General features: G+C 44.3%; 1 protein-coding gene across 1 annotated transcript; it reads right to left on the bottom strand.

Moving 5' to 3' along the window:
• Positions 1 to 1,120: 1,120 nt before the first annotated feature.
• Positions 1,121 to 17,228, bottom strand: clstn3 (calsyntenin 3). Its single transcript, XM_042105958.1, has 19 exons — positions 16,796 to 17,228; positions 15,715 to 15,781; positions 13,532 to 13,654; positions 12,975 to 13,185; positions 12,330 to 12,538; positions 11,224 to 11,373; positions 10,692 to 10,877; positions 9,892 to 10,179; positions 9,290 to 9,402; positions 8,814 to 8,973; positions 8,184 to 8,243; positions 7,735 to 7,883; positions 7,370 to 7,518; positions 4,721 to 4,947; positions 4,237 to 4,398; positions 3,969 to 4,114; positions 3,603 to 3,738; positions 3,266 to 3,450; positions 1,121 to 2,799 (listed from the first exon to the last, which is right to left on the bottom strand). Exons 2-19 carry the CDS (start codon positions 15,779 to 15,781, stop codon positions 2,653 to 2,655), a joined length of 2,868 nt encoding a protein of 955 aa, XP_041961892.1. The 5' UTR covers positions 16,796 to 17,228; the 3' UTR covers positions 1,121 to 2,652.
• Positions 17,229 to 17,978: the final 750 nt, after the last annotated feature.

Here is a 17,978-nt window from a genome sequence, read left to right as displayed (position 1 = left end):
ACTTTGGTAATGTGAACTTGGAGCTTGTGTCTGTCTCAACCACAGAGGCACAGCATGAGTCTGATGGTACTCCCTGGACCATGAGAGTCAGACAGATGGTTGTTCTGTCACCATGTCAATACCCTATCTTCCACTGCTCTGTTCATTGATGCAAATACCTAACTAATCACCTAATCAAACTAAATTAAACCAAACTAAATAAGTAATCAGCAAGGTTTCATCAAAGAGTTTCAAAAAGTAATCAAAAAGGTCAAGGTCACATGAGATCCTACACCTCATAATGTTATGATATTTCCCAATGGAGATGAAGTATCTTTATCAAGCTTTGCACAATAAATCATACAAAGCCTCAATCGACAGAAACTGATGGATAAGTACTCAAGGTTGTGAGTTTAAATGTCAAGGTCATATGGGGGTTTGCATGTTATAGTCTTTTTAAGATCTCACAAGTGATGAATCCTCATCAAACCTTCAAATTACTTACTACTATGCTAGATGGACTGATTAAGAACTTTAAGTCATGGGGTCCTACATGAAATTAAGTGTTTGCCTGATATCCCCCAGGCAGGTTGACAGATAGTCAGAGTGGCATAATTCATCATTGAAAGCCATAAACTGATTGGGCATTCAAGGGCATGGGATCGTTGAAGGTCAATGTCATATAAAGTGTCTACCGGTATTTATATAAGTAATTTATTATTAAGTATACATACCATTAGATGTCATCAGACGAATCTCTGATGATACTTAGGCACTCAATGATCTGTGGTCAGAGGTCAAGGTCAAGTTCACTCCAAGGCATATGAGGTTAAAGGAGGTGGAGGCATGCTGAATGCTTTGCATTGAGTTCATTTTCATTGCAGAATGTATGCCAGTTGGACACTGATGCAACCACAGGTTAACAATGAAGGCTACAGAAGACTCACTCAGTGTTAACCATCACTGCGTTTTGATATCATTTTGTTTATATTATTATAATCATATCATATCATATTGTTTATATTGTTGTTGTGTTGCTGTTGGATGTGAAACCATTTCAGTCTGTACTATAATAAGTTTCTCATGAAACTGTCATGCACTTATCTTATCAAGACTCAACAATTATTTGAAGATTTCGCACTTTGACATTGTTCGAGTGTTTTTATTATGAATTTTGCCTTTTTTTCAGACGTTATCAATAACAATCAATCAATATAATCCATATCATTGTATCAATAAGTACAGTTAAATGTCCCAAGAGTAACCATAGTAATAATATATGTTATTAATGCAATTTTTTTCCATTCTTAATATTACACATTGGAAAAAGCAAACAGGCTTTTAAACTTGACATATTATCACTGTACACTGACACAGACAGTGCTAAAGACACAGGGGCAAGAGTGAGGAGAAGTGAAAGTGAAGAGAGACACATGTCTGTACATCCGCAGAAATGAAACAGACCAGAAGGATGGAGGAGGTGGGATGGAAAACAAGGCAGGAGGGGTGTGAAGAGATGAGCAACTGGAGGATGACAGACAAAGAGAGAACATTTTGAGCATGGTGTGGAGCAAAACAGAGAGACAGAGAGAGAGAGAGATATGACAAAACTGGTCATAAGAGCCATGTGCCTTCTGTTTCAGCATGATTCAGATTATTAACACATTATTTTTTAATTACACAATTCAACACACAAATGAATAGACACTCATCAAGCCAGTCATTATCATTCTTATTACTACTACTATTATTATTATTATGGTTTTAAATGATCACCAGAATATTGGAATATGTGTGACAGGAATACAAAAATAAAAAACAAACAAAAACCCATTAAATAACACAGAGTTCCCTTTGTAGATGAAAAACAAACAAAAAACAATAATAATAATAATAATAATAATAATAATTCATATTTACATAAATTCAATACAATCAAAACTGCCCAGGCTGAGCTGACATTCTGGATACAGCAGAGGGTTTGTGTTGTGTTATCCTGTGTTATGTCATGCCATGTTGTGTGATGTCTTGTGTTGCACTGTGCTGTCAGTTGGTGCTAAAAGTTATGATGCCGATTTTGGGTTGCTGAGGAGAACTTTGGAAGATTGGTTGGGTCACACAGTTACTGGACATTTAGTGATCCTTTTCTGATTCACCATCAATACTTGGACACATATTTGGTGGTAAAGGAATGTGTAGAGAGAAAGGGGAAGAGATTGTACAGCAAACTGACAAGTAAGCCGTTTGTTGGGCGTGTACGATTAGATAACTTTGTGTTAGACTAAGATGACAATATCAGGCCAATATACACATTGTAACTGTACAGTGAAGATCTTTTTGTGTTTGTTTATAATTGCTTTACCATTTCCTAACAAGGCCTGTATCAGATGAATGAATGAATATTGACCACAAATATGTTAATTCATGTCCAAAAATACCTTTGTGCCATAGTTTCATATTTTCAGAAGAAGAGTGAATGCATTTTGGGCATCTCTGATTATTATGTTTGCAGATGTAAGCATTATCTGGTGATTTGTGCATGGTGTTCGTAAGCATACATTCCAGAGAAGAGTGCAGAGGCTCGTAGTGGACACGAAGGTGCCGAGTTTGTGTGTGGGATGGTTTCCGTGGTATCCATATGTGTGGGGGCTTTTCAAACGGTAGCTGGTGGGCTCAGTAGCGCCGAGCAGCATCCCTGCCATCTTTTTTGATGATAATTCTCTGGTCATCGCTGCCATCGTCGGGCGAGTCGGCCACTTCCTCATCCTCGTCTCCCTCCCCCTCTGTGTCAGCCGATATTCCCATTTGAGACTCGTAGGACTGAAACAGAGAAACAAAAATGGAGACAGACAAGTATGACTCGTTTTTAAGTAGTTTGGAAGAAGGTGGACAAGAACAAATGACTCAGAAGCTTCATACAGACATTACCACCCTCTACGTATTACATCTTAATAAAAAGTTAAATTGGATCTCAGACGACACCAGTTAATATATATATGTATATATATGTAGTCTTAGCATGTCATTGTTTTTATATTATTGATTGAATGGATATTATTGTTTTATTATTGCCTTTCCCCTTTTTTTCATTGCTTTTTTATTAGGCTATTGATTGAATTGATATTATTGCTTATTATAACTATTCTCCTAATTTATATTTGACCAACATTCTAATCTGTTCCCTGTTCAATTTTAAATATTATTATGTTGTTTTGTATTTATGTGTCGCTTTGGACAAACCATAACCATAAGCATAATATGAGCCCACCATGACCACAGTACCCACCTCCATGGGGTTGACAATGATGGTGAGGGCAGAGTCGTCCCACTGGCTGCTTCCTTCTTTATCCCCGCCCCTGGCCCCCTCGCCACGGCGATGGATGGAACGGATTCGGAACACTCCCAGAATAACCATGACAACCAGGAATCCTACACACACCATGATGATGACCGTGGCTGCACCTGGGACCACTAGAGGCAGAAACAGAAATATCAGTGATCAGTGATATATTCACATACACACACACACATGGGATGGACATAAAACTGTCCAGAAACTCTGCAAATCCTGTTATTTATTGCCCTGCCCCACCCATAGACCCAGCGGTGCTGAGTCAGAGTACCTGAGTTGCGGTGAGGGTTGGGTAGTGTGTGGCCACTCAGCTCTCCGGTGTGGTGGGAGGGGTGCAGGAACTGCTGCTGAGAGGCCAGCAAGTGTGAGGGGTGGTACAGACTGTCCAAAGAGTGCAGGAAATTCACCTGAGACACATTAGATGGAAGAGACAGAGAGAGAGAGCAAGAGAAAGAGAGAGAGAGAGAGAAAGAAGTAAAGAGACAGAGAGAGAGAGAGATGGAGGAAATAGGGGGCCAAGGAGGCAATAAAAACAAGGTTACAGACATTAAGAGAAACAAGAGAGAGATTTACTCATAATGTTATCCACGGGTAGCCGTGGTGATGTGCTGAATGAGTGGCCGTGTGTTTCGAATACCTCCAGAGTGAGCTCGTTGCTGGTGTAGCGTCCGTTCATCTCTGAGCAGGACAGGCGGAAACGCCGCTCGAAGCGAGCAGAGCCCTTAGCCAGGCGGTAATGGATGGAGCGCAGGACATCCTCGTACACTGAGATCGACTCAGCACCTGAGGAGGAGAGGAAGAGGTGATAGTGACTTAGTGTTTACTGTTCTGTATCCAGAGACCCCCCTACCCCTCACCACCACCACCCCAGCACACACACACACACACACACACACACACAGTACCTGTGATGGCAATATAGGCTGTTGTGTTTATGATGTCCAGTCCCCTCTCCTTGATGGCTTCCATATCAACCAAAAGTTCCTCCTTCTCTGGGTTTAGCTCCTCCCCTAAGGGCTGGACTTCACATCCATCCAAGGTATGGGCCACGGCATCTGACATCAACGCTGAGCCACGCAGAGGACAAGGCCAGAGACAACACCGGACGTCAGATCTCAGGTTATGTATGATTTTCGCAATAATACGGCAAGTCAAACAGAACAAGGGGGAGGATAAGCACTGTGTAGAAATACAACCTAATCTCAAAGAGTAAAGTTCACATGACTGAGGGAGACAGATAAAGTGTGCCGGGTGAATGAGTGAGCCCTCTCTGTTAAACATTAAGGCTCTCTATTATGCTCCCTACTGTATACTGTATCTAGCAGTGCTGTCCAAAATGGCGGGGGAGTCTATGAGTCACAGAGATGTTGAGGGCCTTTATGGACTCACCTCCACCCTCCATGCCCTGGGCGGCGGTGTTGACCGCGTGGGAGAGGGAGCAGACGATGCGCAGCTCGGGGAAGAGGGGCACCCCACGGGGCCCCTCGAACTCGGGGGCGGGCCTGGCCAGATGAGGCCCCACTCCGGACAGGGAGATCTGGGGCGCGTCGGGCTGGAGGACCACCAGGTAGCCCTCCAGAGCCCGGAGTGAGAGACAGCTCTCCTCGTTGAAACACCTGAGACAGACAGACAGACAGACAGGCGTGTGGGAGGAGATTTAGAGTGCGTGACAATAATAGATGAACAAAACAGATGTCTGTTGTGTATGGGCTTGAGAGTGCATATGCCTAATTGAAATGACTAGAATTGGGAAAAACTGCTATTATTCCAAAGGGGTTCTTATTCTATACTGAATTTCTGAGTGTGTGTGCGTGTGTGTGTGTGCACGAGCATATGAGTGTGCGTGTGTATGTGCATATGCATGACTACAAAGTATATCTATTAGAGAGCAGCTGGCCATGTTTAGCTGAGCCTAATGACGGCTGGTTCACCAGCTGGACGTCACGATCCCACGACCTGAAATCTGATTAGTGGAGAAACGAGCTCTAAAAAATTACATTCAATCCAGCAGATTCGATAGACATTGCTCATTCCAGTTCCTGCTATTATCAGAGTGTCTCCGAACTACCACGATCCTGTTGTTAATGTCACTGTTCACTGCAGAGCTCTCATCCTCTCCAATTAATTTGTTTATGGTTCCATAAAACTCCACAGGACTTATCAAATTGAATAGCTTGCCAGGGGAAAAATAAAATAGACAACAACATAAATGGTGTCAGTTAACCATATTGTACAACCCCAAATCAGAAATAGTTGTGGCGTTGTGTAAAATACAAATAAAAACAGAATGTGATAATCTGCAAATCATGTAGACTCATATATAGCTGCAAAAAGGACTCAAACAACATATAAAATGTTGAAAATGACATAAATGACTACAGTATTTCATGGAAAATATATGTTCATTCTTAATTTGATCCCAGCAACACGTTTCAAAAGAAGTTGTGATGGGGCCAAGAAAATGCTGGAAAAGTTGTGTAGCCTAATGATAAAGAAAACAAAAGGAGGAATATTTTACAACTAATTAAGGTAACTGGCAACATGATTGGGTATGAAAGCCAGAGTCTCTTAGAAGTAAAGATGTAAAGGTACTCATCACTCTGTGTAAGCCTGTGTGGACAAATGATGAAACAATATAATTATAATGCTTCTTTATAATTTATAATACTTCGACAGTACATAATATCATTAAAATATTTAGAGAATTCAAAGAAATATTTGCAAACAAGGGACAGAGATGAAAAACAATATTGGATGGCCGTGGTCTTTTGGACCTCAGATGGCCCTGCATTAAAACCATACCTGTTTATGTATTAAAAATCATTGAATGGGCTCAGGTAAACCACGGATCCTGAAAGGTGTGAGATAAATAAAAAATGTGCCATTCTTTTTGGAAATCATGGACTCCTCTGGGCTTGAGAGTAGAGGGCCAATCCAACTATCCAACTTGTTATAATGCTCAGTTCAAAACCCAGCATCTATGACGGTGTAGAGGTGCATTAGTGCCTACAGCATGGGCATCTTGCACATCTGGCCAGGTACAATCAATTCTGAATGATGTATACAGATTTTGAGCAACATATACTGCCATCCAGGCAATGTCTATTTTTGGGAATACCCCATACTGTTGAGCAACTGAAATCCTATATCAGGTAGGAATGGGACAACATTTCATTTTTTAAAAACATGTTGCTGGCATCAAATTTTATATATTAATGCACAATATCACACTCCTGCATCACAACGCTTCCGTTTAAGTTACCGCTAATTTAAAATTGGATTTGATTTAATTATTATTACTGTGCATACCTTCACAATTAGTTTATTGATATCAATGAGCCCAGGCTCCATACTCTCACACAAGCCACTATCCACTATCTTTTTTTTTTCCTCTTTTTAAGTCCAAAGCCGCTGGACCACTCCTCTGATGCTTGACCTTGATAATGCAGGTTGATGTTTATGCTGAGCGTGTAACCAGAGAGCTGCTTATACAAGGGAGACTGTCTATCTGTATTCCAGTGAGAGACTTCAGGCTGGAGACGCCGATGCTCACAGTACAAGGTCAGGAAATTGGTTCAAACCAGACAGAGAAGAGGATCTTTGAAGCTATTATGGTTCAATATGAAATGACATGCAAATTACAGTGCAATGGAGTAAGCCAGAAATTACATAAAATGGATATTTCCTGACAGTGTTGTGGCATGTGGACAGTGTACATTGTGTGGTTTTAAAATGCAAATCAGAACTAGGATTTAATTACACACTAAACACACGAAATTAAAGATGACGGGGGATGTCAAGCTCAAAGGCTTTTTACATAATCTATTCATAGGTTTGTTAATTTGTTGGGCCAAAGGCATTTATGGAAGATTCTTTATTCTGTCTGATGGAAAACTATATTACACATAAAATTGTTACATTTTATAAGATTTCATATTTTATCCGAAATCCTATTCTAACTAGTGTACACCGGCTTGCATACACGCAGCTATAGGCTTATTTTAAAGGAATTATCCTTTCATCTCAGGGGCGTCTTACCGAAGGGAGGTGGTGAGTTTGAGGGGTCGCACCCCAGGTGTGGCGAAGCGAAGAGAGTTCCTGTAGGTGACCTGCTGCACGGCACGGTTGAAGCTCTCAATGTCATCCCCCTCCAGCACCAGCACGGACTGACTGGGGTTCACATGCACCTGCACCACACAGAGTGAGAGAAGGAGAGAGAGAGAATGAGAGTGAGAGAGAAAGATGGAGGGGGGGTCTTTGCATGTGTTTACCCCTTAATTAATATGTCAATCACGTGGTTGTGAGAATAGATTCTGTCTCGTTCTCATCAGTTAGCGCACCTGTCAGCGTTTTGCAACACTGGTAACGCACAGGCTTGGGACTCTCGCTAACACACTCATTACCTTCATGCCCGAGCCCAGTGTTTCCAGATCCCCAAAGTCCAGCCCCTCTCGGCAGGCATACAGGCACTCCACAACACTGTGAGGCTCCACACTTCCTGGACGCACCGTCACCCCCGACAACAGGCCTCGGTAACCGCCGACGTATTTCACTGTGAGAGCAAAGAGGGGTGCAACATATAGGGTGAACGTGAGAGAATTACAAATGTGTGCAGCATACCTACTTTCCATGATCCTATTTTCTGTTATCTGTGTGACTGACAGGGTGCCGGCCTCTCTCTGCATCCACTGCCCCCCTCCCACTCCCCACAACCCTGTGTGCCTCTCTGAACGTCATGAAAATATACTGACAGTCCATGGGGAATTTAGTCGGGAAGACAGGAGACACACGTGTGCAGACACACACACACACACACACACACTCTCACTTTTTACAGATGGCTCCCACTCACCTGCGTCTCTCCCCTCAGGAATGGTGTTATTCAGAATTTCCTTCTGCTTCTCCTCGGGCTCTGAGGAATAAAGGGATAGAGAAACAGAGGCAGAGAGAGAGAATGAGAAGAGAGAGGGATAGAGAGGCAGAGAGAAAGAGAGAGAGAGACAGGAGGGAGGTGCAAAGCGTACATTAGAATGAATAGAAGCCTCGTGTGTTGGTGAAGGTGAAGAGAATTGAGGCAGATGGAGTGGGTGGAGGAAAGACAGAGAGACAGAAATAACAAATGGCAAAAGCAAAGGCTCATTATTTCAACTCCAGCCCGATTACCACGCCACCAGTATTGATGGGGGTATTTCCAGAGGTAATTAACTGACAATATGTCCCCTTTTAGCGATTGTATGGGCCTAACTGACAGGCTATGCACCAAGCCCTCTCTGTTGTTATCCTCAGCTGAATAATTGATGAGAGCGAAAGGTTTTATAAATAGCCTCAGAGATGCAGATGGCCCGTCTCGCAAAACATATAATTAGATGAAGGGAATTGAATACTTCCTGTCCGCTGTAATTGGCTGTTAATAAGGTTGCATTGATTGACATCTGGCCAAACCTGAGCATGTGTGTGTGTGAGCTATGAATCTAGTACGTACCCCAGCAAGCACCGATGACCATTCGCTGGTGTGGGGCAGGGTTGGGGATGGCACCGTTGTCATGGATACGAGCAGGGTCAAAGGTCACCCCATCCACGTAGAGCGTGACAGAGGGGAACTGCACGCTGAGGGACAGGTGATGCCACTCGCTGTCACAAACCTGCCCAAAGAGAGACGGCACATGACGAGAGGTCGTTGGCAGGATGAAGAGGGTAAAGAGGAGGAAACTAATTGAAGAGGGAGGAGATTTGGTTAAACTCCGCTCCTGAACAGATTGGGCTCCCCCATTAATCCAACATACTTAATTCCATCTGTCGGAGCAGACCTGTTACCCCAACCCAAATCACTTAAACCCCCACATGGACACACACACACACCCACACACACACACACACACAGTCTGCAGCACATCACAGACCTCACATGAAAAAAAATCGTTATCCCCTGATCTCCTGTTTATGCCCACAGAATTTCACCTGCTCCAGTTTCCAGAGGAACTTCACCGGCCGGTCAGCAGAGACGTCAGCCCAGTAGAGGAGGGACAGGCGGCAGCCGTGCACAGACAGAGAGTAGTGGGAGTAGGAGTCATCTGGGAGCGGAAGAGGGACACAGAGACGGCCGTGAGCCCAACACGCTCATGTCCAATTTCCTCCCCATGCACGCACATTAGAGTGTGGGTGACAGAGGCAAAACGCAGGAGGAATAACGCAAACACATTTAACCTACACGGGAGAAGAACTGGAGCACAAATAACAAACCGCTGGCTGCAGGCTTTTTTCCTTATCCCTGCACACATTTTGCTGATCAAGATCTGCATGGGGCATCTGATTAAAGGAATAAGGTGGTTCCCACTTGGGGAGTAAATCTGGCAGGAGGCAGTCCATCACGCTGAGGGGGTGGGGAGGAGGAGGAGGAGGAGGAGGAGGAGGAGGAGGAGGAAGGAGAGGGAGGGGGCACATGCATGGCTGTGCTCTCAAGCAGAGAGGAATTCATCCATCACAAGACAGCGCCGGACCGGAGCAGTATGGGACCTGACACCTTAAGGACGTGACGACCTGAAGACGGATAATCAACCAACCGTTCTTGACCGTGCTGCAGACGATGGTCTCCTCCTCCTTCCGGAAGCTTCTGGCCTGGCTGGCGGACGGCTGGGTGTTGGCCCCTCCGCGACGCATCCACAGCTGGAGGGTGAAGTGATTTCCGGACACCCCCGAGACGACCGTGTCGGGGACCACGGCAACATGGGACGAGCCGTTGAAAGAGAAGACCAGGGACGAATCGGAGGATGGCAGCGTGGGCAAAGCAGCTGTCCAATTGGCTGCTGGGGAAGGAGGCGGGAGTAGGTCGACTTCTCCCCTCACGGCACCTGTACAGCACACAGGACAGGACACAAAAACACATCAACACAGTCATAATGGAGAAAATAAAGGCCACCTCCATCACATCATGTACTTTTGATTATTATTATTAGTGAAGTGTTCTTCCTAATGTCTGCCTTGAAGACCTTGTAGCAGTAACATTTGCAAACAGCATTGTGGCAGGCGTGCCAAAATTGCTGTCAGCATATTGAAGTTGTGCAAAATGGTAATGCCTGTTCTGCATTTTCCACCTTGGCGTTCTATTATCATGCACACTAATGAGACCAGTACCTAGCTTCCAGTCCATGTTACTTAGCAACAACAGATGGGACTGACCCTCTGTTTTCCTTAGTAACAGTGATGTTTAGACTGCCCATTCTAAAAGCTATAATTTGAGATGATTGTGCGGCCTCATACTCACCACCATTATGAGCTTAGCTAAACATTTTGTTTTGTTTTATGCCCATCTTGTTTCTTTTAAATGCCCGGAAATATATAAATACCAAATCACTGGACTCACCACAGAGTCTGCGCACAGACCGGTCAGAGTAGCTGTCTCTGTCACAGCCCTTGCCAATGTGTCCAGTCTGCAGCTCTACGGTGGCCTGAATGTTCCAAACAGTCTCCTCGCACGTCTCCAGGTGGAGGCTGGGGAAGAGTGGAATGCTGCCAGAGCCAGGTGTGTATTCCACTCGCTTGGTCCAGCCTGGAAGATGAACACGGTAGATGTTATTCGTCTGCACTGAGGTGCTGGTGCAGTGGCCTGCTATCCAGTTACACATAGTACAAGGCTGGTGATATATGAGTACACAGAAAATACTGCTGCCCCCAGCCCAGCATCTTCCTCTCACACACTCAAACGGTCTAGCTGCACACGTATACTCACACACGCACACACACAGACACATACACACACACACGCTTGTATGTTCACACACAGACACACACACACACACACACACACACATACACACACACACATAGAGTCATATACATGGACACATAAAGGCAATCAATTTCAGGCTATTGATTAAGCAGTGTGCATTGATTACCGATCCAGCCAGGCTTGCAGGACGGCTTGACCGTTATGGTAACCTGGGCATCAGCCTGGGCACGTCTCTTGCCGCAGTCGTACGCCGTCACCCAGAAGGTGTGGACGCGCTGGCGCTTGGAGTCCAGAGGCTCGGTGTTCTTGATGTTTCCTGGGAGAAGAAAGGAGCGGGCGACAGATGAGAGCGTTTACACAGCACTGTGATTCAGCAGCTCAACACCAGAGCGCTCACATCAAAGCTACAGCACTCATCCTTTTCAACACACACACACACAAACACACACACACACGCACGCACACACACACACACACGCACACACACACACACACACACACACACACACACACACACACACACACACACACACACACACACACCAAAGTCAGTTCAAACTGAGAGAGATGAAAGAACAAGGGAGAAGAGGAGGACAGAAAGGAGAAAGAGTGAAGAACAGAGAGAGACGTACAGGGGCAATGCACACAGACTGGAAACCTACGATTTCAGGCTTGCCGGGCAGAGGGCAAGAATGCGTAATATTACAAAGTTACATTTGGGGACAAAAGGACAAAAACTGTTTGATATCACACAGGAAACAGTGTTACTGTAATGGAAAAGGGACAAGGACATAATTTGAGTTAAAGGGAGACACAATAGAAGAGCTTTCAGCCCTGACAAAAAGCCACTGTGTAGTGTATGTCCCTTCTTGAGTCCAGACAAAAGGATGAAAAGAACTACATACCCCAGAGCACCATGCAGGGGGGACTTGCTCTCTCCCAGTGAAAAAAATATGCAGAGTCATTGCTAAAGACAGGAGACACATAGTCCTTGTCTTCCCCCACCTCCCTTTCTCTGCCCTTTCTTTTTTCATATAACACAATGTCCACTCCTGACACCCTCTCACCTACTCTCTTCCACACCTTTTACTCTCACATCAATGTGACCTAGTCAGATTTTACTCTTCCACTACGTCAACAGGTGAAACACTTGGGGGGGGGGGGGGGTAAGGGACAGAGATGGAGGGCAGAGTTTCAGAGGTCCAGCTCCTACACTGCTTGAACTAGTCTGGTGCATTTTCCCCGCCCCATTCTGGGAGCTGTAGTTCTTACCATCGTTGTCAATGGCGAATGGCACGTCACGTGTGGCAATCTCGTAGAAGCAGATCTGACTATACTGAGGTGAGCAGTCGGCATCCAGGGCCTCCACCTTGACGATGCGGTCAAAGAGTCGCCCCTCTGGCACCGAGGCCTCGTAGTGGCGCTCCACAAACACAGGGGAGAACTCGTTTACGTCATTCACACGCACATGAACAGTGGCCCTACACAGCAAGACAGAGAGACAGAGAATGGAGGTTGAATAAAGGATTACATAACTTAAGGATTACAGCAACTATTCAATATTTTGAAGTTTGTCTAAATGGCTGTGGTTATTTGTATTTGTATTTGTCTTTTTTATTTTGTTTCATTTTTAATTTTATTTTGTTGTTTTATTAGTTTTTCGCAGAGAACATGAACGCTGTTCTCCTCCAGGCAGTAGAGCATGCTAACCCTCTTGAGTTCACAGCAAGGGTCTCAATTACTACAGCACAGGCTGTGCCACCTGACTACAGCACTCTGATATTTCTAGAAAACCATGGCAACCACTTTTCTACGTCAAAGACCTTTCAGTCCCGGGTATCTTCTGGCAGTACTGGCTTTAAGGGACCCAAAGAGAACCTTTGGATAACCTAAGGAGAATCCTATGAGAGCACTGACTTGTGAGACTTCTTGGTGTTGGCCCCGTCGGGGCCCTCTCCGCAGTCGTAGGCCTGGATGGTGAAGCTGTGCTCCCGCTGGCTCTCACAGTCCAAAGGCTCTTTGGACCGCACCAGACCCTCTCCCGTGGAGCGGTCCAGAACCACGGCCTCAAACTGAGCCGAGCCTGAACCACTGGGACCGTTGTGGATCTTAAACCCGCATATCTCACCTGGATGATGCAGAGGGAGAGTCAAGTATTCACAACAAACAGTATGATAAAAAATAAACTAAAACATATTTTTTCACCCAATCTAATCCCCCATCACATTCAGAAGCATTTCTTGATGTCTGCATAAGACAAAGATGGAAACAGACAAGACTTGAGCTAAAAGAACATGAAAGATGTTTGCAGAAACAGGCAGGCAGAAGAAGGAATTAAGTTTAAAAAAAGAGAATCATTGAAATAAAGATAAAGGGAAACTCAGATGAACCCAAAGGAAATCTGAAACCAAACAGAAGGTTCTAAAACAGATGAAAAGAACAGGCCAGAGAAAGATCTAGAATGTTATTCTCACCAGCATAGTGAAGAGGGGCGTCCTTATCCAGGGCAAACAACGGAGGGTTGAGCAAGACTGTGTTGTCGTTCTCCATGACAATGCCCTGATACTCTGTCTCGATCCATGGTTTGTGCTTATTTGCTGAGAATGCCGTAGAGACCAGAAAGGACCATGGGTTAAACAGCAATGATGAAGTGAAAGTGCATCTTCACTAATGGCTCTTCTTACAACATGAGGGACAGAGAGTTAAGCTAATGCACCATCACACACATAAACACACACAAGCAGATACATACATACACACACGCCATCAGCAGAACCACCGCACATAGCAGGACAAATAATCTTTTTCAGTCATGCACATGCCTGCACACACGCACACATACACCCACTCTCGCTTTTTACACTCATCCACATATCTGTGTGTGCGGACACACACTTACACACATACACACATACACACACACATACACACATACACACATACACTTACACACATACACACACACATACACACATACACACATACACACACACATACACACATACACACACACATACACACACACTTACACACATACACACACACATACACACACACAACATCTGCAGCCACTTCACACCTGTCTCTGGTTGGCGGCATAATGAAGTGTGGGGAGGTTTCACCTTGTCTCTTTCTCTCACACACACACACACACACACACATGCCACACTCACACACACACACACACAGCTATATTGCACCTATCACTCACACCAACCAACCACTGCCACTTGCCGTCGGCAGCACACGTAGAAATGCCAAATTAAATTGGGAGCTTTGCAGTGAAAACATTTCAAAAGGAAATCAATTATTAAATTCTCAAATGGCTCAGTTTGATTTTGAGTGGGGCAATTAAATGTGACACTTAGTTACTTAAAAAAAATCTCAAATGTATGGTAGTAGGCCTACTCCCTTTCTATTAGAGCCTCTGTTATTTAATGCCTACATTCATCAACAGCACTAAAATACTTTAAACTGAAGTCCAGTTGATGTGGAGAAGAGCGGACAGTGCAGGTAAAACCTCACTCCACCACAGCTGTAAGAGGTCGCCTCTGCCCTCTCCATATTTAGCATCCACACAGACTGACCACTTCATCTTTCCCCTCATCCTTCATCTTATTTTGTCATTTATCTCTCTATCTCATTTGCTATCTCTCTCTCTCTCTCTCTCTCTCCCACTCTCTCCCGCCTCATCTAACACTCACAACCTCCCTCTGCAATATAGCATTAATCTGAACATCAGGGCCATGGATTACACCCAGGATTACAGACTAAGAGACAGCACTTTTCTATCCTATCCCTCTCTCACTCGCTGCCTTCCCATCCTCCTCTTGCTCTCCCTCTCTCCCTAATTTTTGTTTTTGGCACAGACTCTGTTTGGTCTTTCCACACCAACCCCCCCCCCCCCCCCCCCCCCCCCCCCCCCACACACACACACACACACCCCACCCTTCTCTGTGGTTCACTCTCTTCGTCTCCAGATCAGTTTCAGCCCTCATGCTAGTGGCCGCCTCTGTTCGGATTGAGGAACCTCATCCAGTCATTGTCATGGATAGCGCTACCTTCTCTTGATAGCTCTTTCTGTCACTTCCTCTGTATGAATTTACCCTTCTATCACCCCCTGTCATTCTCTCTCTTTCTCCCTGTATTCCACCACTCCTGCCTCTGCCCCTCTCTCTCTCTTCCACTATCTCTCTTCCTCTCCCTGTCTTTCTTATTCATTCTAAAGACAAACTGTCTGACTCGGAGTCTCCTTCAGAGAGGTCTCACTGGTGGGAATTTAAAAAATGCGATGGCATTGCTAACGGACCTGAATATTAACAGATAGGCTACTAATGACGAATGACTTCATGGGTTAATATTGATGACAAGACCACGTAAGCATGCATGGTAACACTCAGAAACACTCGGGGGGAGACGCATTTAAATGTGATTTAATGTATACTTGGTGCTGCATTCATAATTACAACACAATTTTGAATATAGTAACAAAATCACATTAAATCGAGGAAGTCGTGGACAGGATTTACCGTTAAATTAGTCCATATAATTTTAACAAACTGGGCTCCTAAAAATATGGCACTAGATTACTGCTGAATAGCAGGTGCATAACAATAATTGTATGTCATGATCAACAGTCAAAAGGAGAGTAACTGACCTTTGTTGCCATGGGCAACCGAAGTCAAGCAAAGGAGGAGAAAGGAGAGAAAATTCATTCTGTCCATCTGAGGGAGGAAGGGATAGGCAGAGGGGAGGGGGCAGGGGGGGCATACATGCATTAAACCAGTCAACACTTACAGAATACAGACAGAGGACAGATACACAAGAGGACACACAGACAGACACATGGACAGCCAGATCAACACCAGTATCAATATCAGGTATCCAGGCAGTCATCCCTTGACACAGTGACACTGCAATCCTGGGAGATTAGTTGAGTATACCCATATGTATCTTGCATAATTCAGAAGCCAAAAGGCTCTCTTAGCCATACCTCAAGAGGCCACACTACTGCAACTGCGGGGGTCCTGCGTTTAAAACAACAACTACTCTGATGGTGTAGGACTGCAAACATTTTTATCAAGTCATACTTTAACAGATTTGATACATCATATACACTACCGTCAAGTGATGCGCACGGAGGGCAGTGATAAGGCCATTGCGTCCACACAAACAGCCTACGCGTATTTAGGTGAAGGGTTTATGTATTCGTGCATGTTTGGTAAGCACCTTTTGGTCTATAGTAAATGGCTTATGTTGGAGTTATTTTAAAGACCATCGTAACCACATACGTCTCTGCAAGAGAATGCGTAAAATAGCCTGTGGGCCAAAATCCATCCATAAATCCAGATATTCACATCCAACTCACGTTAGTATAGCATAATCAGCAGCAAACCAACAATATGACTTAGTTGGGCTACAACTATGACAAAACATTTCTACACTCAATGATTTGCCTACGTGACATTAAATTAAGTGGCCTTATGTTATGTGCACAGGCATGTGAAGCCAATATGCGACAACTAGTGATCAGTTTTCAGAACATCAAAATTACTACTCATTCCAACACATCGGTATGGCCGCGCTGGACTCAATATTTCGAAAACAGATTAACATAATGTCATTCAATTATGGAAACCATCACACGACATTGGAATTCATCGGTACCCGTGATGTGTGATGATGCTACCCAAAAATGCTCTTCGCAGCATCACACACACACACACGCACAAACACACCTTTGGCGCCTTGCTGTCCTCCTCCGACACGGATGCAGACCACAGGTAATTGTAAGCCCCTTAATGCTTCGCCAATCTTCAGTATAGTTCAGGATCTCAAATAACTGTGAAATTGGGATGAGGTGAACTGCTGGGCTATTAGGAGACCAATGCCCTTGTTTTCGGCAGACGCCGTGCAGGAAAAAAACGACGGTGCGATAACGCCGATGTCCCCTCCCTCTCACTCCGTTTCTTCACCCGCCCACACTGCGTCTCTCTCTCTCTCTCTCCATCAGCCCACAAGATAGGCTACTCCCCTTCTTGACATAGCACTGTGCGCTTTTACAGGGCCTGTCCGTGGCAAAACGTGTGCGTGGGGTCTAAAGCGTGATATATTACATGTCACAGACAAACCGCACAATATTAATTTCCATTCCTTTGCCATTAAATGACTGACAAGCAGTGATGCTCGCGCTGTCCACTCCCTCCTCTCCTTCCATCTCCAGTCTTCCCAGACTGCAAAATGACGTCATATCGCCCACCATACCAGACAGATAGGCCAGTGTAGACCGTACATAATCCCCAAAAAGAGAACAGCATGATGAACATCTTTTTTTAATCCAGCATTTTAATGAACATTACAAAAAGATCTCATTTAAAATTATTTTCTTTTTTTGTACATTTGGTAGGAATAAGGCAAAAGTAGTCTCTGAAATATTAACAATGGATTCACATCATACTGAATCTTAAAATCAGTTAATATAAATATTAATAAAATATTGTCATTGCTACAGTGAGTTCATGCTCCAGTTTGTCTGTAGGGCTGAGCTGGCCCCCTCACTGAAGTTGCTGAGAATCCTGGTGAACTTTATTAATATAAAAGCACTGTAGTTTTGGTAATTAGTTTGTAAAAGTGTTTGTAGTTGTCGTTTTTGCTTTGTGCTCCAGTTCAAACAGACACATACAGAACTGAGTGAGGAAGCAATGGAGTCCACGGAACAAGACAATGATGGAGCGATGGAAACAAATTCGAAATGGATGCGAGTGTAATGGAACAAAAATCCCTTTTGTGAAGTATTCTCTAAAAACTATCCCCACCTACATTTAGAAATTAAGTCTTCACCAAAAAAAACAAAAAAAAATATAAATGACAAACAAAACACATTAAAACAATCATTGATAAGGCAAGGCAATTTTCATTCTT

Source organism: Alosa sapidissima, chromosome 10 (genome assembly GCF_018492685.1).
Source record: "Alosa sapidissima isolate fAloSap1 chromosome 10, fAloSap1.pri, whole genome shotgun sequence".
NCBI classification, from domain to species: domain Eukaryota; kingdom Metazoa; phylum Chordata; class Actinopteri; order Clupeiformes; family Clupeidae; genus Alosa; species Alosa sapidissima.
The sequence above is the reverse complement of the archived record's forward strand: the minus strand, read 5'-3'. Positions and strand labels throughout refer to the sequence as shown.

Coding starts and splice junctions, on each gene's coding strand:
- clstn3 (XM_042105958.1), bottom strand. CDS start 15,781: ATGGACAGAATGAATTTTCTCTCCTTTCTCCTCCTTTGCTTGACTTCG. Junction 4,948..7,369: donor AAACTCACCACCTCCCTTCG/GTAAGACGCCCC, acceptor TGTCTGTCTCAG/GTGTTTCAACGAGGAGAGCT. Junction 4,399..4,720: donor CCAGGGCATGGAGGGTGGAG/GTGAGTCCATAA, acceptor TGCGTGGCTCAG/CGTTGATGTCAGATGCCGTG.